Consider the following 23,445-nt stretch of genomic DNA (forward strand, 5'->3'; position numbering starts at 1 on the left):
ATTAGAATACTGATATATATATATGGACATACTTGTTCTGCAAATTTAGGTGGCTCCTTACAGAATTACTTCCTCTGGTACTTCTTATACTGAGATTCTCTCATGTATATGTTGACATGCAATTCTTGTTTCCTGAGAAGTGTAGCCTCCAAAAGCTTGAACCCATAACACCATGGCAATTGCTCACAAAGTTTTAACTCACACAATACCATTTTTGTGGAAATGTCACTTTGGGAGGGCATATTGGAATCATCAACTGATAGTAAATTTAGCAATAATTGACAACATATTCATATTTAGCATGTAGATGTGAGATGGGGAGAGCTTTTCAGTTCATTTTTGTCTGTTATGTCGAACTTTATTTTAGTCTATAGGGCTCATAACAAAACAAAAAAGTTCAAAAGTGGCCTAAATCAGTACTTGGACGATCAAAAAGACAGATCGACCAAATACCGATAATCAAAGTTGGTTATAGACATATCTAAAACCAACTTAGGCCTTTATCCTGCCTCTGAATGCCTAGAGCGAAAAGAGGCGTTTTTAGAGGAGAGGAAAGGGTGGGAGGTGGGCCGACCCCGACTTAGTCGTATTGCAAGTGTAACCAAAAGTTTAACGAGATTGTCCAGTTGGAACTTATATGTTTTGACTTAGACCAAGTCAAAACAGGTATAAGTTCCAAATAGGGGCCCATGAGCTGATCGTGGCTGCCGCAATCAGCTCAGCCACCCCACTGAAACGATCGCGACAGGAGAGATGCCTAATATCTCCTGCCGCGATTGTAATGCCCCCCCCCGAACTGCCGTGAACCAGCAGGAGAGATGCCCAATCTCTCCTGCCGGCAACCCCCCCAACAAACCCGAATACCAACAGGAGGGAGCTCAGGCCCACCTGCCGGAAGGCGAACCCCCCCCTGAATACCAAAAGGAGTGAGACCAAGTCCTCCTGACGAAGATGGCCCCCAATCCCCGTGACCCCGCCCCCCCGAATGCCCTCCCATTAACCCAACCCCCCACTACCCCAGAAACCCCCCACACTAAGCTTTTTGTTACAGAATCATGCTTTTAGACGAAGGACTGGCCCCTCCTTTGCCTAAAAGGTCTGGGTTTGGGCATTTGGGACTTGGATGATTTTTGAGTCGGGTATGAGGTGTAGGGATAGACAGTGGCAGTCTGGGCTAGTAGATTGTTGAAAGTGCAGGTAGGTCATTCTAAAAAAATAAATAAACCACACCACAATTTAGATTTTTTTTTTTTGAGAACGGACATTTCCCTGCTGCCAACTTCAGCGTCTACTGACTTAGGCCAAAAGGGGACTTGGAAATTTTTTTTTTATTATTTCCCTCCACGTATATAGTTTTTATGGATGTTTTATTGTGATCTGAACATAAGAACATAAGAAATGCATGCACTGGATCAGACCTGGGGTCTATCCAGTCCGGTGATCCGCACACACGGAGGCTCAGCCAGGCGTACCCTGGTGAATACCTTAGTCACTCATACCCTCAATGTGTCCTGCAAGAAGATGTGTATCCAATTTTCCCTTAAATCCTAGAATGGTAGTTTCCTCCACCATCTCTTCCGGGAGAGAGTTCAAGGCGTTCACCACTCGCTGTGTGAAGCATAACTTTCTGACATTTGTCCTGGCCGTGTCCCCTCTCAGCTTCAGGCCATGACCTCTGGTCCGAGTCTGAGTCACATTTACCAATGTGAATAACGCTGTTTCTTGCTCACCATCCTTTTCCTCTGCTGGTGGTAAGCTTGCTCTATTTTGTCGATTCCTTTTAGCATTTTAAAAGTCTCTATCAGATCCCCTCTCAGTCTTCTCTTCTCAAGGGTGAATAATCCCCTGCTTAGTATGTAGGTGGAATATAAATAAATAAAATAAAATATTCAGTCATTAAACCCTTCTCCCCTTTTATCAAGCTACAGAATTTTTAGGGCAGGTTAGTGAGGTAAGTGCTCTGACACTCATAAGAATTCTATGAGCATTGGAGCATTTACCGTACCAGCTGATGCTAAAAACTTTAGTGCAACTTGACAAATGCTTTAACTACAGCCTCAACGAAATGGTAATATTATTGTTATTTTTCTTATGTACTTTAGTTTTTAATTAGTTCTTCCTTCTCATGTTTTCTGCTATGTACTCTAGTCTTAATTATATGTGAACCGAGTCGAGCTCCACTGGGAGATGACCCGGTATATAAACCAAATATTAGATTAGATTAGACAAAAGGGGCCCTAAAATGGCAGAGGATAGTGAACATTTGCAGAAGAATCCTGTGAGGCTAGGAGACTGTGTATTTAAATGGCAGATGAAATTAAACATGGACAAGTGCAAAGTGATGCACATAGGGAGAAATAATGCTAAATGTAAGTACAAAACGCTGGGTTCAGTTAGGAGTCACCACCCAAGCAAAATATTTTGAAGATGCTGTGGGAAATACTTTGAAATTTGCAGCCTAATATGCCATTGCTGACAAAAACCCCAATGATTTTTGACCTGGACTAGCCACAGTAGAAGACAGGATACTGGCTTGATGGAACTTGGTCTGACCCAATAAATTTTTATGTTAGTTCTGCTTTGGGTTCTTTTCAAAAGCTCTGGATTTTTATCAAAAATTTGATGGTAGGTTATCACAATTTACAAAAATTGAATATAGATAATTATTTTAGAGCAGTGTATCGCAAACTGTGTCCCACAGCGCACTAGTGTGTCGCGAGATGCCAGGGAGGAGGAGAGGCACCAGCACCGGCAGACTGCCTACACAGCGAGAGGCACATCCTGTAGGCAGTCAGCTGGCACCAGTGCCTCTCCTTCTCTCCACGCCTCTTCCCTTCCAGCACCTCCCCCCCCCCCTCCACATACACACACAGGCAGCTTACGGCCCCATCTGGAGGGCCATCGCGCATGCGCGAATGTCGATGTGATGATGTCACTCATGCACATGATGTCATCACATCAACAGCCACGCACTTCCGGAAGCCCTCGAGCAGCGGCCACCACGTTTAGCGTGCTGCAGCTTTGCAAAGATTGCAAGACACTGATCTAGGGAGTGTGAATCTTCCTGAGCTCCTAATCAAGATCAGGGACAGCCTGATGCTGTGATTACACCCTCAGAAATCGCTCTGGTAGTTGAGAACTTACCTTCAGGAAAAGGTGCCTGGTCTAGGCTGGTTTCCTAATAGTTTTTATAAGACTTATATTGAGTGCTTGTCGCCCATGATAGACAAACTTTTCAATTCCTTCCAGGAAGATACGAACATGCTCACTATTATGAACACTGCAGGGATTATTACAATGTTGTGCAAACGGGGGAGGGACAGCACATGCTTTGGCTCATATCTACTACTACTTATTTCTAGAGCACTACCAAACTTATGCCTCATTTCCCTACTTAACATTGGCAAATAGGCTAACACTTCACTCTGGACCATCCAGATCATGTGGACTTCGTCTCAGGTAATCATATGATAAATAATGTTAAAAATAGTGCTGAATTTAGTGTGGGTGGCAAGGAAAGAGCAGCCAGGTATGTAAGATAGAGAAGACCCCAAAATGTAGGTGCTATTATAAACAAATGATCACTGAAATATTAAGAACATAAGCAGTGCCTCCGCCGGGTCAGACCATAGGTCCATCCTGCCCGGCAGTCCGCTCCCGCGGCGGCCCAAACAGGTCACGACCTGTCTGAATCACCAGAAGGGGCTCCCTTGCCACCTTGGTTTCTCATTGAAGTCCTATCTTCCCATCGAAGTCCTAACCCTCCGGTCTTGCACATGCACGACCTGTTGGGTTTCTATACTTATTACCTGGTTAGCTTTCTATACTTGTGTTACATCCCAGCTCCTCCCTCAGTATCCCACGATCCCTTTATCCCTCAGGAATCCGTCCAATCCCTGTTTGAATCCCTGTACCGTACTCTGCCTGATCAGAGTATTATTCTGGACTCGTGGTGGCTACGGATATGAAAGCACCTCTTTTGTCCCTGATTCTACAAATTGCAGCTTTATAAAAGAATATTGCCAAATGTAATTATATATTATTCATTAGATAATAAAATACTTCGAATATGGCATGCAAGTTATAAAAATAGTTGTAAAAATATACTGATTACACAAAAATATGTAACTATATAACTAATAGTACTAAAAATATCTATATATACAGAAACACTACAAAATATCTTTGTTAATTTAAATAAATTTCCTGAGAAGATCACAAAGCACTATATATTAGACTAATTGCCACATGTCCCAGAGAACCAACCCTTAGCAAGCAAAAGACTGGTGTCTAAGTAATCCCCAGGAACTGTAAAAGGCATCACCTCTCACCCTTCAGATCAGCTGAGTCAGCATCCAGTAGTGATGAAAACGATTCCTCATCTGGCTTAAAGCAAACCCACTTAATTCCAGTAAGCAAAGTCCAAATACTTGATCTGCTCCTGCAGTTAGATTCTCAGTCCGGTAACTGCCAATGGATAATCAGCTGCAGAATTATTTCTGGTGCTGGGTTTACACATACAGACAAAACCCGTGAGCTTCAAAAGCAATTTAGTCCTTCTCTTTACAGAGATGTGTACGGCAGCCAGGAAAATTACATTACATTACATTAGTGATTTCTAAAAATCTTGTCTTCTTTTCTTTCTTCCTTCTTCTTCTCCAGCCACCAACCCCAAACTTGTAGAGTTTGGTTTCAATTCTCCTCCATCTTGCCCAGATGACAACCTGGATCAATCAGGACTTACCCAGATTAAGGCCGGGCACTCATAAGGAGGGTGAATATGTTTCTTCATGGACCCTCTTTATCAAAGCTGGTATATCATATGTCTTGCCAAGATGATAATAGGACAAGACAGACATCATTACCATGCCTGATGCAGGCTTTTTATCTGAAACACGGTCCATATCAAATCCATGATTTGCTACATGCTTTTATGATTAACAAGACTGCTTTATACATGGATTTTATTAATGATTGCTAATAAAGAGAGTTTTGAAGACTTGGCTGCTATTTGTGCAGAGGTGACTGTCTCCTTTGTGGTTGCTGTAAAGCTTGTTACTCCTTGCTTTCTCAAACTATTCTGTGTAGCTAGGCAAAACCTATGAGATCTTTGTTCAAAAATGATGGTTCAGCAAAGATGGTTCTTGAAAGATGGGTCAGGGTCCAGCAATGGCTTAAGCCTCCAAAATGTGAAGCAGAGATACCCTTACAGCTACCTACCATGCTCTTAGCAATTAATGCAGAGAGAGCTTTTGCATCAAGAAAAAAACAGGATTAGGGGAGAGGTTTCATGAATAGCTTTCAGCACTCTATATGATCCTTGTAAAATGTATAAAAGTAAATGAAGCCTATATAAAACAAATCATATTGGGTAGTGGAATACATCAGGGGTGTCCTTTATTCCATTACTGTTTACCTTACCCCCCCTTTACAAAACCGCACAAGCGTTTTTAGCGCCGGCCGCAATGGTAACAGCTCAGACGCTCATAGGAATTCTATGAGCATCGGAGCTGTTACCGAGGTGGCCGGCACTAAAAACACTTTGTAAAGGAGCAGCTTTGTTACGGAGCCCTTTGCTCAATTAATTAGAGATAGAGAAAATATAGCAGGATTGGAAGTGGGGAGAGTGCATGCACAAAATTTATATTGTAATTTTTCAAAATCCCACATCTTGCTATCAGCCCTGCTTAAGGAGATGGAGTACAGAGGAGTATCTGGCTTTAAGGTTAATATAGATAAAGCAGATACATTTAATATCACATTGGGAGATGAGGAATAGAAAACAGTGAAAAAATTTTCTCTTTAAATGAGTTTTTGGAGAACTGAAATATCTGAGGGTGAAAGTGAAAAGTGATCCTTCATGTTTATATTAGGCAAATTATAATCTTTTAATTAAGGGTATCCAAGATAGTCTTAGAGTTTGGGGGAAAACTGAACTTTTGTGGCTAGGTACCACCAACACTTCCATGGCTCTGATATTGTGATCCTTCATATGCCCTTCCAGGGTCAACCACTATTCAGCATAGATGCAGTCCACTAGCCATACACTTAGCAACAACAATCCCTGGTTTATTGGGACAAAAAAGAGCTGGATGAACTTTCTATGAGCTCCACTATGTCCAGGTAGATAATGAATACTTCTTTTTCAATCGAAGAGGTTGAAAACTTATTCAACATTGATAATATATGACTTAGGAAAAACATTGGAAGGATAATTGACTAGTTAAGTTGGACATTCCAATACCTCCTTAGATAGGATCTGAAGATGTGTGCATAGAGCCACCCTATAGTTAAAACCTTTGTGAGTCAGCATTGACTTTCCATGTCAAAGTGATTGTTACTAAAAAATCTAGATTAGGTACTTTAGCTCACAAGAGTTCACTGGCTCTAAGGGCACAGCCATCACCTAGATTAGTGCCATGTTCCTAAAGGCTATAGAGAGATCGATTTACCTTCGGTGATGGTAGCTGTAAGTACCAACTGCACTAAGAGAACCATAATAGAGATGATTTTTAGACCTAACTGAAGAATGTAAAAGAAATTCAAACAGTTTTATGTGTGGGACAGGAAAAGGGATCTAGAGACTTTCTATCAGAATAGATAGCAAATCTCTTCTTTTTAACTTCATATGTTTTTCTAGTGAGATCCCTTCTAGAAACCAAACGCTTTTGAGAAACATTCATCTTTATGTTTATTTAAAGTTATACTGCCCTTTCTAAGGTAACAGGTCAAGACAGTTTACATTTAAAAATTGCAATCTTGATAAAAGATAAGAAAGGAACTACAAAAATTCAACAGGACAGAAAACATCCAACAGAACCAAATATACAATTAAATAATAAATTCTTTACCAGTATCTATAGTCATTGAGAGGTTTCAATCTGAGCACATGATGGAAAAATGCAGCCAAAAAGATATTTTCAGTTGAGCTTTGAAATTTTTAAAATACTGTTTTACATAGTGAAATAGACAAGATGTTTCTGTCAGATGAAAAACAGGGTCTGAGATTGGTTAATTGAGAAGGAGTAGAGACTGTTGAGTGCAGGGTGCTGGTCACTGATTCTATGATTCTATTCTATGGTTTGTACTGTTTTATAGTGATAGTGATAGTGATGTTTGTCGTTGATGCGACTTGTATGTTATATTTCATTTTATATTTTGTTATTCGTTAGCACTGTTGATGCAACTGGTATGTTATAGTTCATTTTATATTATGTATGTAAGTATGTAACTTGTTTTATGGTCTGGATTGTTTCATGTTTAAAGTGATGTTTGTTGTGGATGCAACGTGTATGCTATATGTCATTTTATATTTTGTATGTAAGTGTGTACCTCGCCCTGGATAAGGGCAGGAGATAAACAAACAAAGTGAGGGGGCCAAGAAGAAGGAGGCAGAATGTTGAGTTGCTTCTAAGTGAGCTTTGTTCGCAGGAACGATAAGGTATTGTTTGTAGGTTGAGTATGTTGAGTACATTGATGAAACTGATGAGATAAGATTGGCCAAGTAAGCTGGGATTTTATCATAGACTAGTGTTTAAGCCCGTTACATTAACGGGTGCTAGAATATATGCCTGTCTGTCTTTGTTTATTTATGTCTCTCTCCTTGCTCCTGTCTCTTTCTTCCTTTCTTTCTATCTCTCTCCCTCCTGCTATTTTTTTCTCTCTCTCCCTGGCACCCTTTGTCTGTCTGTCTTTCTTTCTGTCTGTCTCTCTAGTCTCCTGTATGTCTTTATTTCTGTCTGTCTATCTCCCTGGCCTCCTTTGACTGTCTGTATTTCTTTCTGTCTCCCTCCTTCCCGCTGTCTGTCATTATTTCCCTCCTTTTCCCTGTGCAGCAGCATGTTCACCCCATTTCCCTGTGCAGCAGCAACAGCATTTCCCTCCTTCCCCCCCCCATTTTCCTTTGCAGAAGCATCAGCGGTATTTCCCTTCCCCTCCAGGTCCCTGTGAAGTAGTAGCAGCATTTCCCCCCCCATTCCCTTCTCTCCCCCCCCCCCCACTTTCCTTTGCAGAAGCAGCAGCGATATTTCCCTTCCCCTCCAGGTCCCTGTGAAGTAGTAGCAGCATTTTCCCTCACACCCCCATTCCCTTCTCTCCCCCCCTTTCCTTTGCAGAAGCAGCAGTGGTATTGCCCTTCCCCACCAGGTCCCTGTGAAGCAGTAGCAGCATTTCCCCCCACCCCCATTCCCTTCTCTTCCCGCGAGCTGTCCTGCTCCGTTCGGCCCCTCCCGTCTCTTAACGTAATCTGGCCTGCTCCGTTCGGCCCCTCCCCCTTCCCTTCCCATGGTCTAGCCTGCGTTCCAGTAGCTGGAGTCCTGTTCTTTTTCGGCCCCCCCTTCCCTTCCCGCGGGCTAGCCTGCTGCGGCCAAAGGTTTTTTTTAAAGTTTAAAAGTGCCAGCGGCGGCTCCTTTCACGATCCTCGCCAGCGTCGGAAGCCTTCTCCAATGCTGGTGCAGGCTCGTGAGAGGAGCCGACACCGCAGCTTGAGAGGTGGAGAGCAGGGAGTCCAGTGCTGCCGGCCAGTTTGACAAAGTGAGAATGGGAGGGGGGATTCGCTGCCGAGACCGCTATGTTAGATGGAGTGAGGGACCCTTGTATGCGCGCATGCGCACTCTGCTGACCACGGAACTACAGATCAGGCAACACGGTGGTAGAGTGCACATGCGCGCTTAGCGTTTTATTATATTAGATGACATGATATGTTAAAGTCAAAATCATGTGTGAAAACATAAAGGAAGGGGAGCCAATGAAGTTTTAATAAGAGCAGAGTGATATGATCAAATTTTCTTGATTAAATAGAAGTCTGGCAGTGGTGTTTTGCAAAAGCTGAAGATAATGGATTTGGTATTATGTGAGACTGCCATATACAACATTGCAATAGTCTAATCTGGAGAGAATCAGTGCAATGATGAGAGAGTGGTATGTAAACATTGAAGAACTTGAAAATCTTTCTGTACAACAGATAATATCTGATCTTTGAATGTTAATTGAGAATCAAAGATGACACCTAAGTATCTAAAACTCAGAGATGGTAAAATTGGAAAATCTCAGAGATAAATGAGAGCAGATGGTGGAAGAAGATAATCAGAAATCCAAGTAACAGTAGTTTCTGAATCATTAAGAACAAGTTTGTGATCTGTTAACCAATGTTGACATTATCTGTAAACCGGAGTGAAGAGGTTGTACTTTGATAAAATGTGGATACGTTGCGAACAATAATAGCATGTCATCTACATAAAGATAAGAGCTAGTGCCACATTGTTGAACCTCTAAGGCCAGAGGACCAAGGAATTTGTTGAAACAGAAGGTGAAAAAATGGAGCCTTGTGGGACTTCACAGGAATATTGATGTGTTTGAGACATGACTGAAGCAATCCACTTTAAAAGATCTGTTTGACAAAAATGAAGAAAACCATTGTAGTACTTGACCACCTATGCCAATATCTTGAAAGTATTGTAGAAGACCGTGAATGGTTGACCAAATCGAATGCTGTACTAAGGTCAAGTGATACTGCTAAGACAATAAGACCAGCATCTAAATAGAAATACACTTCACTTAACTTTGCTGTTTCTGTGCTATAACCTTTGCATAATCCTGATTGCCTGGGGTGTAGAATATTAGCAGAATTGACGAACATAGTAAGTTAATTGAAAATATGAAACACAGCTGTGAAACAGGATGGTAGTTACCTGGCAGAGTCATATCAAGATTTCCTTTCTTCAGAATTGGTTCCACTAATGCTGATTTCTAGGCAGAGGGAACAGTGGCTGTAGAGATTGAGGAGGAAATCATGGAGAGTGTGAGTGATAAAAGATCCATTGAGATGGGTAGGATCAAAAAGTGATGTTGTTTTTCTCATAGAATATAATGTCCTAGATAGGACTGTGAGAGATGGTATTGAGAATTTTTGCCATATATGTGTTGTTGGTAATATTTTAGGAGGTGGTGAGACACTCAGATTGCTAACAAGTTTTGAACCCTTTTGAGGACTAGTTAGCATAGAACATGAAGAACAAAGTGTTTTATGATGAGAATCAATTTTTATCATAAAGATGTTTGCAAGAGTATCTGGTGAAGAATATGATAAATGAGTTTTGAAGGATGCAAGTTCTGTTTCAGCTCTTAGAATAGAGAAAAGGCTTTTAGGAGGATTTGAAGAATTAGCCATTACCTTAAGATTTAATGAGTTCAGTGTTATCCTCTGAACATCTAGGCTGTGAGAGAAAAGAGCTCAATGTTGGGGTTTAACAAAGTTCTTGAATTCTGCATGATTAGGGCTGGGGAAAATCCCAACTTCACAGTTCCCTAATGAATAACTCTCAGAGGAGACAAAACTAGCTCTGTCTCAGCCAATAAGGACCACCGCAACAATAGAAGACAAATCCTCCATGGATCACAAACACAAAAACCAACAGCAGACAAAAAGTACACCCAGATGGTGTTCCAACAATCAACTTTTATTGAGCAGAAGTGTCTCAATATGAATTGTGTTCAGCCACAGAGGAGTTATAAATATCATGGTTCCACAAGTTCTGCTGAATTTAAGAACATCTTTGCTACTAGATGTATCGAAGGATATGCATATAGACACTTCTCTCCCCACTCTAAGAGGAAGGCAACTAGGTCTAGTTTGCTATGTTTTCCTATTCTCAAACAAAAACATAGGGATCTTCCTGTTCAATAACACAAACAAATCTACCATAGAGGCTCTCTATTCATGGAATATCATGTTTTACCCAGGACCACCCATAGGCCTTGTGTGTGGATTTCCATGTTGTGCACTCCCCAGCTCAGTTTGGCTATATCCTTGATCAGGATAATTTGAGTCTGAGGAATTCAGAAGGAGATGCTGTTGGTCAGATTCAACTGAAGCAACCAGCAGGAGAGGAATTCACTCAATGGTTGAGTGATTCAAATGGCATTTTACAAACTTTGAGAGGACAGAGACTACTAACAGCCTAAGGTGTATTAGGTTTGTTTCATTTTGAGATGTGACAAAGAAGTTACATGGATTTTTGAGGCCATGATGCCCAACAATCACAACATGTTTCATGCTTATGTCAACTGACTTTCTTACTTTTTGCAGTACGGATATCAATGTGTAATCATTTATTGTGGAATAAAGACTATTGATGCAGTCATGTTTGGCATAACTCTTAATAATTTCAATTGTGGTGATGGGCTCAAGTGTGATTTGGAGTAGTTGATGACAAACCCTAGTAATTCCAATATATAGATGGTATTGTTTATTGATTCTGTGGCATCTTTCTAAAATGAGCTCCAGACCAACCAATCATCCAAATTGGAAAATATTCCCAGTTTGCCAAAGTATACTACTAAGACCAGGAATTGTATGAAAACTTGTAGTGCTGAGGACAGGCCAAATGGCGGTATGCAATATTGCATGTGCAATTACATTCAAACCATGGGACGTATCTTAGATTAATAAAAAGGTATCTCTATGTACAGTATATATAAGATTCCTTTAGATCTAGGAAACACAAGCTAGTCTCCTTTTTGAAGAAAAAGGAATAAGGTGCCCAAGGAATCTATCATGAACTTTTATTTTATAAGAATCTTGTTCAAGGCTGTAAGCGTGTTTAGATTGGGTCACAGGGGTTGTCTAAAAGGCCTGGCTAGGCCAGGACACTAGAATACAGAATTTATGATATATTAGTACTCTGGTATATGAAATATCTTTATCTATATTTATCTGTATTCCCAAAGATCCAAATTCAAATCCTCCTGTGCAAATAGGATTTTTGACAAGCAAATAAACCAGGCTCTGTTAGCAAAATAGAATATTTATTTATATTGCAAGTGGCAAATAGTAATGATCAGAAAGTATAAATTAGGTCTAAGACTTTAGTCCTTAGACCAAATCGAATGCTAGGATGCATAATGAATACAATTATTCACTGTTGTATTGATTACTTGGGAAGCAACACACGTTCTCCCTATGGGCTACAAATCTGCCCCCTAATTCCCAGATTTCACAGAAAGGCTGATACAACATGTATGTGTAGGGGAGGTCTCTCTAGGTCATCTGGAATGATGCACAGCACCTGGATCACTGACCAACACTGTCTGTGTGGGAGAGACATCTCTCAGGCAGAAGGAAATCTCCAGGTGTTCTGAAGGAGGAGCAGTCTGGATCTGGCAATTCTCTTCAGGCCTCTGCCACATACACAAAGGAAGACAGCTCAGGCTGAGCATAGCCAGAAGGCCTCAGGATCAGGAACCAGCAGCATGCCCCCTCTTAGAGAATGTTAGCCAGGAATGATGAGCCTTCTTGGGGATCCAACTTTATACTATTTTGCACTCAGGTCTTATCTGGGAAGATGATGCTTTGCATGCCTCCTGTTCCAACCTCTTGACCTGAGCATCTCTAGAAATTTCCCCTCAACGTCACCTCCAGAAACCTCAACTCCTTGCTGGTAATTCCAGAATGTTTGGGCACCAAGCTGTCTAAAAGGACCAGCATACCCCAGATAAGGCTTCGAGCTGGAACATATGATGATAATAAGTCCCAGATATATCAGCTCAGTGAGTCACTGATAAGACCCCTAAGAAGCAAAACTAGGCCAGATGTTTTCCTTGCTTCAGGCATAGTCTCTGAATCTGACAAGAGAAATGTATTCAGCTCTATGTAAAAATCTATATGGCGGATGCCTTAATCCGTACAAGGCCCTCAGCTCTAATCTTGTTTTCTTTAGGACCAGGAAATACTTCACAGTAAAAATCATTTTCCCCTAACTGAATTGATTCAACTGATTCTTAATTTGGACCATAGTACTCTTGGTAGAGAATCTTTTTCAAATTATGCTGAGGACCCAAGTGTCTGCAATATTATTGAGCTAATGGTTTACAAGAAAACTTCAGTCTTTCCAGCACAAGAAAGTTCTACAGACTGGACACTGGCATACTGCCTTGATCCAGTCAAAACCCTGTCCCAGGCTTTACTGCATATGCTGTCTGTTGTTCTGTGTCCTCTAAATCGACTGCAAGATCCATACTGTTGATGACAGGATTTTTTCAGGTGGGAGGGAGGGGGCAAATTGATACTTCCTGGGTAGTTTTAAGCATGAGACAGAAATGGCAGTCTGAAATATGGCACAGAAGCCTTTCATTTGATACACTGCTTCCTTGACATTATCTCCATCCCATTTACTCTTGTTACTCCCTGCTTCTATTTATTCTGTTTTCCACATTTAGGATCAGAGTGGAAGAAAGAACTGTGAAAATATGCATCCTAAGTCAAACTACTAAATCAGGATAAACCCAGCCTGTCAGGTTTGCAGGATTCGCACAATGGATATGCATGAAAGTGCATGCAAATGTATCTCATATATATTCATTGCAGGTATGTTTAGGTGTGTCTGAGAATGGGTTGAGAACAACCATATTAAAACAAGAGGGAAACAACTTAGGCCAGGTAAGCTATTATTTAGAGATAAATGCAGCCTCCCCCTCTTCAAGAGCTTTGAATACAATTGGGGACACTGGAACACTCTATAATTATCCATATAATTCTAAATGATATAAGAAGTCTATTCATTAGAAATGGGTTGAACTGATAAAGTACATTTACAGCTATAAAGTTCTTTTACCGGGTAAGAATCCTTGGGATGGACAGAGAGACAGACAGGAGGAGCCCCTGTGGTCTATACTCTAAGTCTATATTGTACCTTCCAGGTCACGCGGATACTCTGCGAAGACACAGACTCAAGTTGAACTTCCTGAGGTGGGCCATCAGGAGCTGACAAAAAAACAAACACATACACATTATTATACATATTATATGTTTATGTTTATTATTCATTTGATACCCCGCTTAATGCAATAAGTCAAAGCGGCTTACATGTGTAATACGAGGGTCATTTCATAAATAATGCACACTATTTTTTAAAATTTACATATTTTATTTTTTTTCAAGTATTTCTTTACAATCCTTCAATATAGTCTCACCGGGATGCTTCGTTATTCCGGCGGAAGAAAGCTCTTCCATAGATGCAAAACAATGTCCACTCATAGGTTGTTTTAGCTTTGGAAAAAGGTTGAAGTTTGGTGGACTCATGTCTAAACTGTAGGGAGCATGAGGTAACATCTCCCAGCCGTATTCGCGTAGTTTTTCAATGACGAGTGGAGAGCTCCATCTTCCCCACGACCAAAAAAATTTTGACGAGCTCAATCAAAAGTCAAAAAAATGATGATTTTTGCTTATGATCATGAAGGCATCATCATCCATGTGGAAGAAGTGTCACAACAGTGTATTATTGTGATTTTTTGCACAAAATGCGCAGAGAAATGCACAAAACCTGACCTCAGTTGCTCTTGGCTGAGCCACTCATTCTTCACGACAACGCTCGCCTGCACATAGGAATGTCATTGAAAAACTACATGAATAAGGCTGGGAGGTGTTACCTCATGCTCCCTACAGTCCAGACATGAGACCACCAGACTTTGACCTTTTTCCAAAGTTGAAACAACCTATGCGTAGACATCATTTTGCAACTCTGGAAGAGCTTTCTTCTGCCAGTACCCAAGCAATTCAGCAACTGAACTAGAATGGTGTCTTGGATGGAATAATGAAGTTTCCTGGATGTTGAGACTCGTTCATTGCATAGCAGAGAGACTATATTGAAGGACTGTAAAGAAATACTTGGGAAAAAAAACAACAACCATGTAAAATTTTAAAAAAATAGTGTGCATTATTTATGAAATGACCCTTGTATATGGGTCACAGCAGATATTTTTAATCCTGTCCAGGCCAGAATCATCTCTGCAGCTTATTGCTTTCATTCTTCTCCCTCTCTACCATCATAACCCAAGCTCTGAGGTATCACACCCAGTCCAGGCAAAAAGGATTCTCAAAGTCATCCCCAATTGACCAAGCATGGAGAAAGACAGAGGATTTTTATAGCAATGAAACCTCAAGGGTACAGCATGAATTGAGGAGGGCATGCCATTGGGTCTTGAAGCAAAAATGGGCAAAATAAGTGGACCTAGAAGTCTTTATTTACAGGGAGTTACATCTGACTTGTCAATGTCCATCTGAATGTTGCAACAGAACGTTTATCTAGAACACTTAATTTTCTATTATGCTGGCTATCAGTATGGTAGACACTGGTTCTCAATCCATTGGAGCCAACTTTTCAAAACAACTGGGCACACTAGACATGGTTAAAAAGTTTGATAAACACTGGAGGTGCTGAGGCACTGACTGCACCTATAGGGCATGCATCTATGCTATCCTTCTATGCACTGTAATGCTTCCATTTTCCTAAGAAACTGTATACTATTTTGACCAGGCAATTTTAAAAGGCAATATAGCAAATATCAATAAACTAAATGAAACCAACTGAAAATCTTCCTATCCATGAAGATCTTACCAACATTCCTCATTAATGCTTAAAGTCACCTCATATATACTGGGTACATGCTTTCATCCTTAAGCATAATAGTTTTAATGTGTATGAAGTCTGAAGAATGAAAAGATTAAAAACTTTGTGTGAAAGATGCAATATGGATGATTCTGCTTTTGACCTTCCATATAGATTATAGATATCTCTAAACCTTATCAGTACAGGCCAGGGTAGTTATGGATAACTCACAAATAAATACAAATTCAGATCTTCATTATAGTATTAATGTAGTCATTGGGAACAAATCCACTGAGCATGTAATACTTCAATGCAAGGTTCATAAGAATAAAATAATCAATGGTCTGCTACCCAGACTACATCTAATGTACAATTATACAAATCAATATTCATGGTGCTTGGTTGGTGGATTTATTTATACATCCAATATATATTCAGGACTGCTAGAGATATAGGGATCAATAATCAGCATGGCTTAAAAACAGTCTCTCTCAAACTGTGTGCCATGGCACAGCTTTGTAAACTTGGATTTTCAGTTGTGACAGAAATTAAATAAAAAAAAAGAGAATGACTGCAGATGGTAGATGGTGAAATGAATGTTTGCTTGTCAACTATTGAGCCATGTATTGAGTCAATTTGCATTCAAAAACAAGCACATCCATTGCATTGATTAGAATTCTATCTACAGTACTTTAGTTTCACCGTTGTTACAATTACCCATACATAGCTCAAAGAACTTTAAATAAATAATTCTCAAATTTAATTTTTTGTTGGTTTTGCAATTTTATAATTTCAATTATAATGTGCCACGAAAAATATTTGCTCCATTTAGTGTGCTGGAGCTAAAAAAGTTTAAGAGACACTGGTTTAAATGGATAGCAAAGGCTTCTGACTACTTCAACCATGCTGAGCAGGCCAGCATGTAACTGGACAATGCTGCTGAATATCAGCTTTTATAGGATCAACACTGGAAAAATATCAGTGCACTCTCCCACCCCCCACTCTTCCCTACCGTGCCCACCACGCACACCACCCGTGTACCTCTTCAGATCTTCAATGGCAGCGAGCAGTATCTCATATCTGCTTCTTACGCTAGCCTCAGCTCTCCTAATGTCATCCATGATCTCAAACCAAGTGTAAGGTGGTCTCTCCTGCTGGAGATTCCTAGCATCATCTAGGCTAGCACACATCTGCTCCTATCTTTGGGCTTATTTACACTTTTAGATGACTTTGCCATGAAGGCAAGTACTAACCATGGGCTCCACTGAGCTGACCATGGCTGTGGCTGCACATAGGAAATTCCTGGGCAGATTAAGAGAACATTTGTGCCATCTGATTTAGTGAGTTCATTTACCTTAAACAGTCTTCACTTGTGGCAGCAGAAGTGAAAGCACATGAGGTGCCTGAACCAGTTCCCCTACCTTCCATGACCTCTGCACAAACCCATTAGAAGTCTCAGGTTGAGAGTTCCTTCCATTTTTTGGGCAACTCCCCAGAAACAATGCAATGATTTTCAGCCTTCAGGTCCCTCACTTTTGGATTCACAAATCCAACATTGCTCATATTTTCTCATTGCTAAATGAAGAAGCTATGGCATGGGCCTGTCTATTTGGGGATAAATATTGATGCTGTGGTCATCATTTAAGCAGATTATTGATTTCCAATTCTGATTTATTAATATGATATACTGCCATCAATCAAAGATATACAGCAGCTCACCTCATTAAAAATTATATTAAGATACACTATAAAGTAATAAAACCATCATCCTGACCCTCCACCCACCTTCCCCTATATAAATAAACAGATAACCTACCCCAATATTGTTTATCTCCTTAAAAGCAAATTCATGTAACCAAATCTTGAAAGATCCAAAGGTAGAGCATTCCACCAAGAAAGCCTCATACAAGTAAAGGAACTACCTCTAGTAGATGATAAATGCATTTCACCTAATGAAGTACGTTCCAGCAAGCTCCACTGAGAGAAAAGAAATAGCCTAGAGAGCGAGTAGGATGCGAGGCTGTTGGCCAGATATAGATGCTGACCATGATACAAAGCCTTGTAGATTGGGTACAACCTTTTAAACTGCACCCTATGAGGACAATTCTATAACTTGGTGCTTCCGATTAAGTGAGCTGATATTGTGAGTCACGGGTCAATTCTATAATGATGTCTGTGTGCCAAAAAGCCATTATAAAATACTAATATAAATCCAAATTGGCATGACTACATTTTGGTGTGACCATTTACAGCAGGTTTATGGTAAGCGTAAGTTGGCATATCTAAATGAACCATGCTACCACATGTAACTTATAGTAATCTCTAAATTATTGGATTGGATTGAATAGATTTCATTTGATATACTGCTTGAATATAGTATAATAAGTGGTTTACAATAACTAAGGGCTCCTTTTACGAAGCCGCGGTAGCGACTTCAGCGCGCGCAATGTTTCATCACGCGCTAACCCCCGCACTAGCCGAAAAACTACTGCCTGCTCAAGAGGAGGCGGTAGTGGCTATCGCGGCTGGCAGTTTATCGTGCGGTATTACGCGCGTTAAATCGCTACCGCGCCTTCGTAAAAGGAGCCCTAAGTTTGTCAGAATAATAATCTACAATCAGCAATAAAATAACATATATTTAACATTATGTTTTAGTATTTATATACCGCTCTTTGTTACAACATCAGTGCAGTGTACATCAATTTAAAAAAAAAGAATGGCAATATTTAAATACAAGTATAGAGATAGAGAGAGAAAAAAGTATCATTTGGTTGCCATATGATCCAATGCCAAAACAAAGTTAAAAACCATATAAATATATAAAAATCAGAACTAAGAAGAAAAGGCCAGTTCATAAAAATATGTTTTAAAGGTAGCTCGAAATTTGGCATAGGAAGGTTCACAGTGGGGTTTCTTTGGGCAGGGAGTTCCATAAATATGGAACTGATGCAAGAAGGCAGAGTTTTGGGTGGAATTTAGGGCTCCTTTTATCAAGCCGCGCTAGCGGTTTAACGCACATAATAGCATGCGTTAAACCGCCGGCTGCATTAGCTGCTACCACCTCCTCTTGAGCAGGCGGTAGTTTTTGGCCAGCGCGGGGGTTAGCACGTGATGAAACGTCGTGTGTGTTAACCACGCTAGTGCGGCTTGATAAAAGGAGCCCTTAATCTTACATAACTTAACATAACATAAAACTCACTTGTATACCGCAAATACCATTAAGTTCTATGCGGTTCACAAAAATTAGTAATACAAATGAATAAGAATCCAGATTCTAACTTCCAAAAGATTCCCTAAAAAGATACGTTTTTAAGGCACGATGAAATTGTTGGTATGAAATTGGAAATGTAAATATATGAGTTAAATCCCTAGTCCATGAGGCTGCCTGAAAAGACAGCAGTCGTTCCTGAAATTTCTTGTATTTACATCCCTTAACTGAGGGGAATGAAAACAGTGGATGTGATTTCTAAGATGTTTAGAACTTGTAATAATAAAAGATTCCATGAAATACTCAGAAATTGAGCCTGTTAGTGCCTTAAAGCAAATGCAGCCGAGCTTAAACTTAACCCGCGCCTCAACTGGAAGCCAATGCAGTTGACGATAAGAACCAGTAATGTGGTCAAACTTTCTCAACTTGAAAATCAGTCTGACTGCTGCATTCTGAATTATACGCAGTCTATGGAGGTTTTTATGGGTACGAACAAGATGAACAATATTGCAATAGTCTCACTGACTAAGGATAAATGATTGAACCACCAATCGAAAGGAATTAACATCAAAATATGCTCTAATAGTTCTTAGTTTCCACAAAGTATAAAAGCCCTTTCAAACCAACAAGTCAACCTGATTTTTCATTGCAAGAGGACGATCTAAAATTACGCCAAGTATCTTTATGATTGACTGGATGCTATAAGTTGTGTCATTTACAACAACTGATGTAACATCTTCATTTAAATTTGATGATGCAAAGAAAAACTTGGTTTTTTTCATATTAATTTTCAATTTAAATTCTGACATCCAAAATTCAATTATCTGTAAGATCTCTACTACAGTTTGATTTACTTGAGAAAGAGAAGTATAAACAGGGATTAAAATAGTAATATCGTTGGCATAACTAAATAGTTTAAACTGAGATAATCTGTTGCCCAAAGAGGCAAAATTAAAAAGCAATGGGGGCAGAGGAGACTCCTGGGGTACTCCACATGGATTATTCCAACTGTTTGAGAGCTCATTATTAAGTTTTACTTGATAAGTTCTAAATTTAAGAAAACCCTCGAACCATTTCAAAACTTGGCCGTGTATACCTATAGCATCCAGACATTCCAACAATTTATCATGATACAAAGAACAAACACACTACTCAAATCCAGTTGCAAAATCAAAGCACTGGCACCTTTACTAAAAAGACTACATACATTATATTTACTAAACCTTCCATAATTTTTATAAAAAATGGGATTGACGAGATAGGCCTATAATTAGTCACTAGGGATACAGAACCCTTAGGATCCTTGGGAATTGGAGTTACAATAATATGACCTCCTGATGGGGGAAAGATCCCACTATTGAGCAGATAAGGTATCCAGTGAAATAGATGTAATTGGAACTGTATAGGCACTAGTTTCATCACATCCGGCGAACACAGATCTAATGAACAATAAGATATTACATATTTACTATAAAGTTTCCTAAAATCATCCCAACCTGGATCAGCAAAAGTACCCCATTCTAGATTAACATAGTAGGAATCCTATATAATAAAAGACTAAGCGCACATGCGCACTTAGGATTTCGTGTTCCCTGCCGCTGTAGTGTGTGATCCATGGCAGCCAACCCAGCGGCAGGGAACATTCTGGCCACTCCCCTCCTCCCACCCTCACTCACCATGGAAGCCAGGCAAGCTCTCTCCCTGCCCATGTCCTCAGCAGGGAACACACCTCGGTCCTCACTCGCCGCCGCCGCTACTGCTGCTGTTGCTGCTGATCCTCCTGTAAAGAGCAGCCTGTGATGGTGGCTGGCTTTAGCGAACCTCGCAGGCCGCTCTCCAACCTCGGTAGCACGTTCCCTCTGACGCATGGGATTGCGTCAGAGGGAACATGCTACCGAGTAGGAGAGCGGCCTGCGAGGTTCGCTAAAGCCGGCCACCATCGCAGGCTGCTCTTTACAGGAGGATCAGCCACCACAGGGATTGTGAGAAGAGCCGCCGGTACTTTGAAATTTAAAAAAAAAAACTTCAGCCGCAGCAGGCCAGCCCGCGGGAAGGGAAGGGAAGGGAAGGGGGAGAGGCCGAACGGAGCAGTTCAGCTCACAGTAAGAGAAGGGAATGGGGGGGGAGGAAATGCTGCTATTGCTTCAGCAGGGACCTGGAGGGAAAGGGAAATATCACTGCTGCTTCTGCAAAGGAAAGTGGGGGGGTCAGGAGAGAAGGGAATGGGGGGTGGGGGAAAATGCTGCTACTACTTCACAGGGATCTGGAGGGGAAGGCAAATATCACTGCTGCTTCTGCAAAGGAAAGTGGGGGGGGGGAGAGAAGGGAATGGGGGGTGGGGGAAAATGCTGCTACTACTTCACAGGGACCTGGAGAGGAAGGGAAATACTGCTGCTGCTTCTGCAAAGGAAAGTGGGGGGGGGGGGGGGGGGGAGAGACAGAAAGAAATACAGACAGACAAAGGAGGCCAGGGAGAGAGACAGACAGAAAGAAAGACAGACAGACAAAGGGTGCCAGGGATAGAGAGAGAAAAATAGCAGGAGGGAGAGAGACAGAAAGAAAGGAAGAAAGAGACAGGAGCAGGGAGAGAGACATAAATAAAGAAAGACAGACAGGCATATATTCTAGCACCCGTTAATGTAACGGGCTTAAACACTAGTCAGTTAATAAAGGTAAAAAATCCTGTTTCCTACTTACAACCAATGAGCAAGATGATCATAAATTATCAACTTTCTTACTAAAATAGCTTGCTAGCTCTTCCAAATTTGGGGGACTTACTTGAACTGGTTGTGAAAGAGGGTTAATTTCAAAAATGTTAGTAACAATTTTAAAAACTTCTTTGGTATTAGTACCATTTATGCTGATTTTTGAAGAATAAAATGCCATACATTTTAATTTAATTAATTGTTTATAGGAGTAGACCTCTTTCCTCCAAGAGACTCGGTCATTTTGATTCCCTGATTTTAACCAAACTCATTCCAATTTCCTTACTTTACATTTTAAGGCCAAAAGGTCATCATCAAACTATTGTTTAGGTTTGCAAAAATGTTTCTTAAGGAGACATTGGGGTCCTTTTATCAAGCCACGCTAGCGAGGTTAGCACGTCGGACATTTCATCACATGCTAACCTCTGCAGCTGGCTAAAAAAACTAATGCTTGCTCAATGCAGATGTTAGCAGCTAGCGCAGAAGGCGGTTTAACACGCGGTATTATGCACGTTAAACCCCTACCGCGGCTTGATAAAAGGACCCCATTGTTTTTGTTTAGGAGCTAGTTTGTCTAAAATAGTTAGACTAGTATTTTCCCAATGTGATTCAAACTCTTTAGGAGAGAGTCTGGACCTTGGTTTTGTTCATAAGTTATCCAAAAGGAAGACAGATCAAAATGTCTCCTTAAGATTATTTCCCTTTTTTTTGAGGTAATGATCACTTGATTGCTTTCTGACCCCATTTAAGATTAAAATAATAAATAAAATGATCTGACCATATATTTGGGCTCCATAAACCATTGGTTAGTGAGATAGATGGCTCAAAGATTTCTTTAGTAGAGAAGGTTACTAAATCCAAATGGTGACCCTTCTCATGAGATTGAGAAAATTCAAGAATAGTGTAATCTAATGAAGATAGGAAAGTAATAAGATCCATTCTGTCTGGGGAATCTTCCTCTACAGATGGTCTGCGCATGTGTGGGGATCACAGAAAAGTGATCCGAGCCAGCAGATGGGGGGACTTTCCTCCGATCGCCCCCATCTGCATATTTTACTTTGCTGAATTCATCGGACCTGCCCGGTTTGGGCCCAGTCGGGCAGGTTGGTGAATCTAGCCCTAAATTAGGGGCCGTGGCTTGAGGAAGTGTATGGATGTCAATGTGATGACATAATGCAGGGCCCTGAGACGCCGGGGTGGGGGGGTGGGGTGTGCTGAAAAAGAAAAGGTGCGGAGAGGAGGAGAGATATCAATTTGCTTCCACACAAACCTGTGATCTGCTCATTATCTGGCAGCCTCCCTCCTTCCAGCCCTAATTCAACCATTTAAAGTCCTTAAAAATTTATAACTGGACTTCATTCATTCTCTTTTTGTGAGGATTATCTATTACTTCTTAGACTAATGTACTCATCTCTCTCTATCTGGTAATTATGCTTTCTGTACTATGAAAATGTATCTGAAAATCTTATCCATGCTTTCTCTGTAACCTCTAAAAGCAATCCTAGTTTGTCTGCTACCGGTAATTGTTATAATTCCATTACTCTGTCTTCACAGATTGATAACAATATTTCCTCTAAGTTTGTTTCCACCCAAACTTGTGATCTGCTCATTGTCTGGCAGTGCACCTCCTTCTAGCACTGATTCAACCATTTAAAAGGTCCTTAAAAGTTTATGACTGACTTCATTCCTTCTTTTTCAGTTTTATTTTACCCATTTTTTTACCCTACCTTCTTACTCCTGACTCTCATATAACTATGCTTCTCGTGCATAAACTCCCTGTTAAGTCAACACTACCAAGCTAGTTTTACCTTCATCTTAAAACTAGCTTCCAGAAAATCTTGACCTATCTTAACAAGCCTCATAAATCTGACTTGTATCATCAATCTAGGCCTTGGAAACTCTCCCATATCGAGGATAAATCTCATTGTCCACTACGGAGATGACTAGTGCCCATTCCTTCCCCTTCCCTCCATGACTCCTGTGCACCATTTCCTCCTATTACTGACCTTTCCCAAACTCTCTCTTCATCCCAATCCACTTAAACTCCCACCACCAAGCCAATCACTTTTTGATGTCACCACCTCACCCTCTTCTCAGCCCTAAATCTTCAATACTTTCTCCGTCTCATCCAGTCATCCCCACTCCACCT

At 40.7% G+C, this 23,445-nt stretch overlaps 1 protein-coding gene across 1 annotated transcript in view; it reads right to left on the minus strand.

Annotated features, from left to right (window-relative positions):
- The window catches only part of DSCAM (DS cell adhesion molecule), a 756,178-nt gene that overhangs the window by 280,744 nt on the left and 451,989 nt on the right, over positions 1 to 23,445 (minus strand). The window contains exon 16 of the mRNA XM_033942926.1: positions 13,689 to 13,759. Within this exon, the coding sequence (XP_033798817.1) occupies positions 13,689 to 13,759 (71 nt within the window). The remainder of the gene's footprint in view (positions 1 to 13,688; positions 13,760 to 23,445) is intronic.

Source organism: Geotrypetes seraphini, chromosome 4, assembly GCF_902459505.1.
Source record: "Geotrypetes seraphini chromosome 4, aGeoSer1.1, whole genome shotgun sequence".
Taxonomy (NCBI): Eukaryota; Metazoa; Chordata; class Amphibia; order Gymnophiona; family Dermophiidae; genus Geotrypetes; species Geotrypetes seraphini.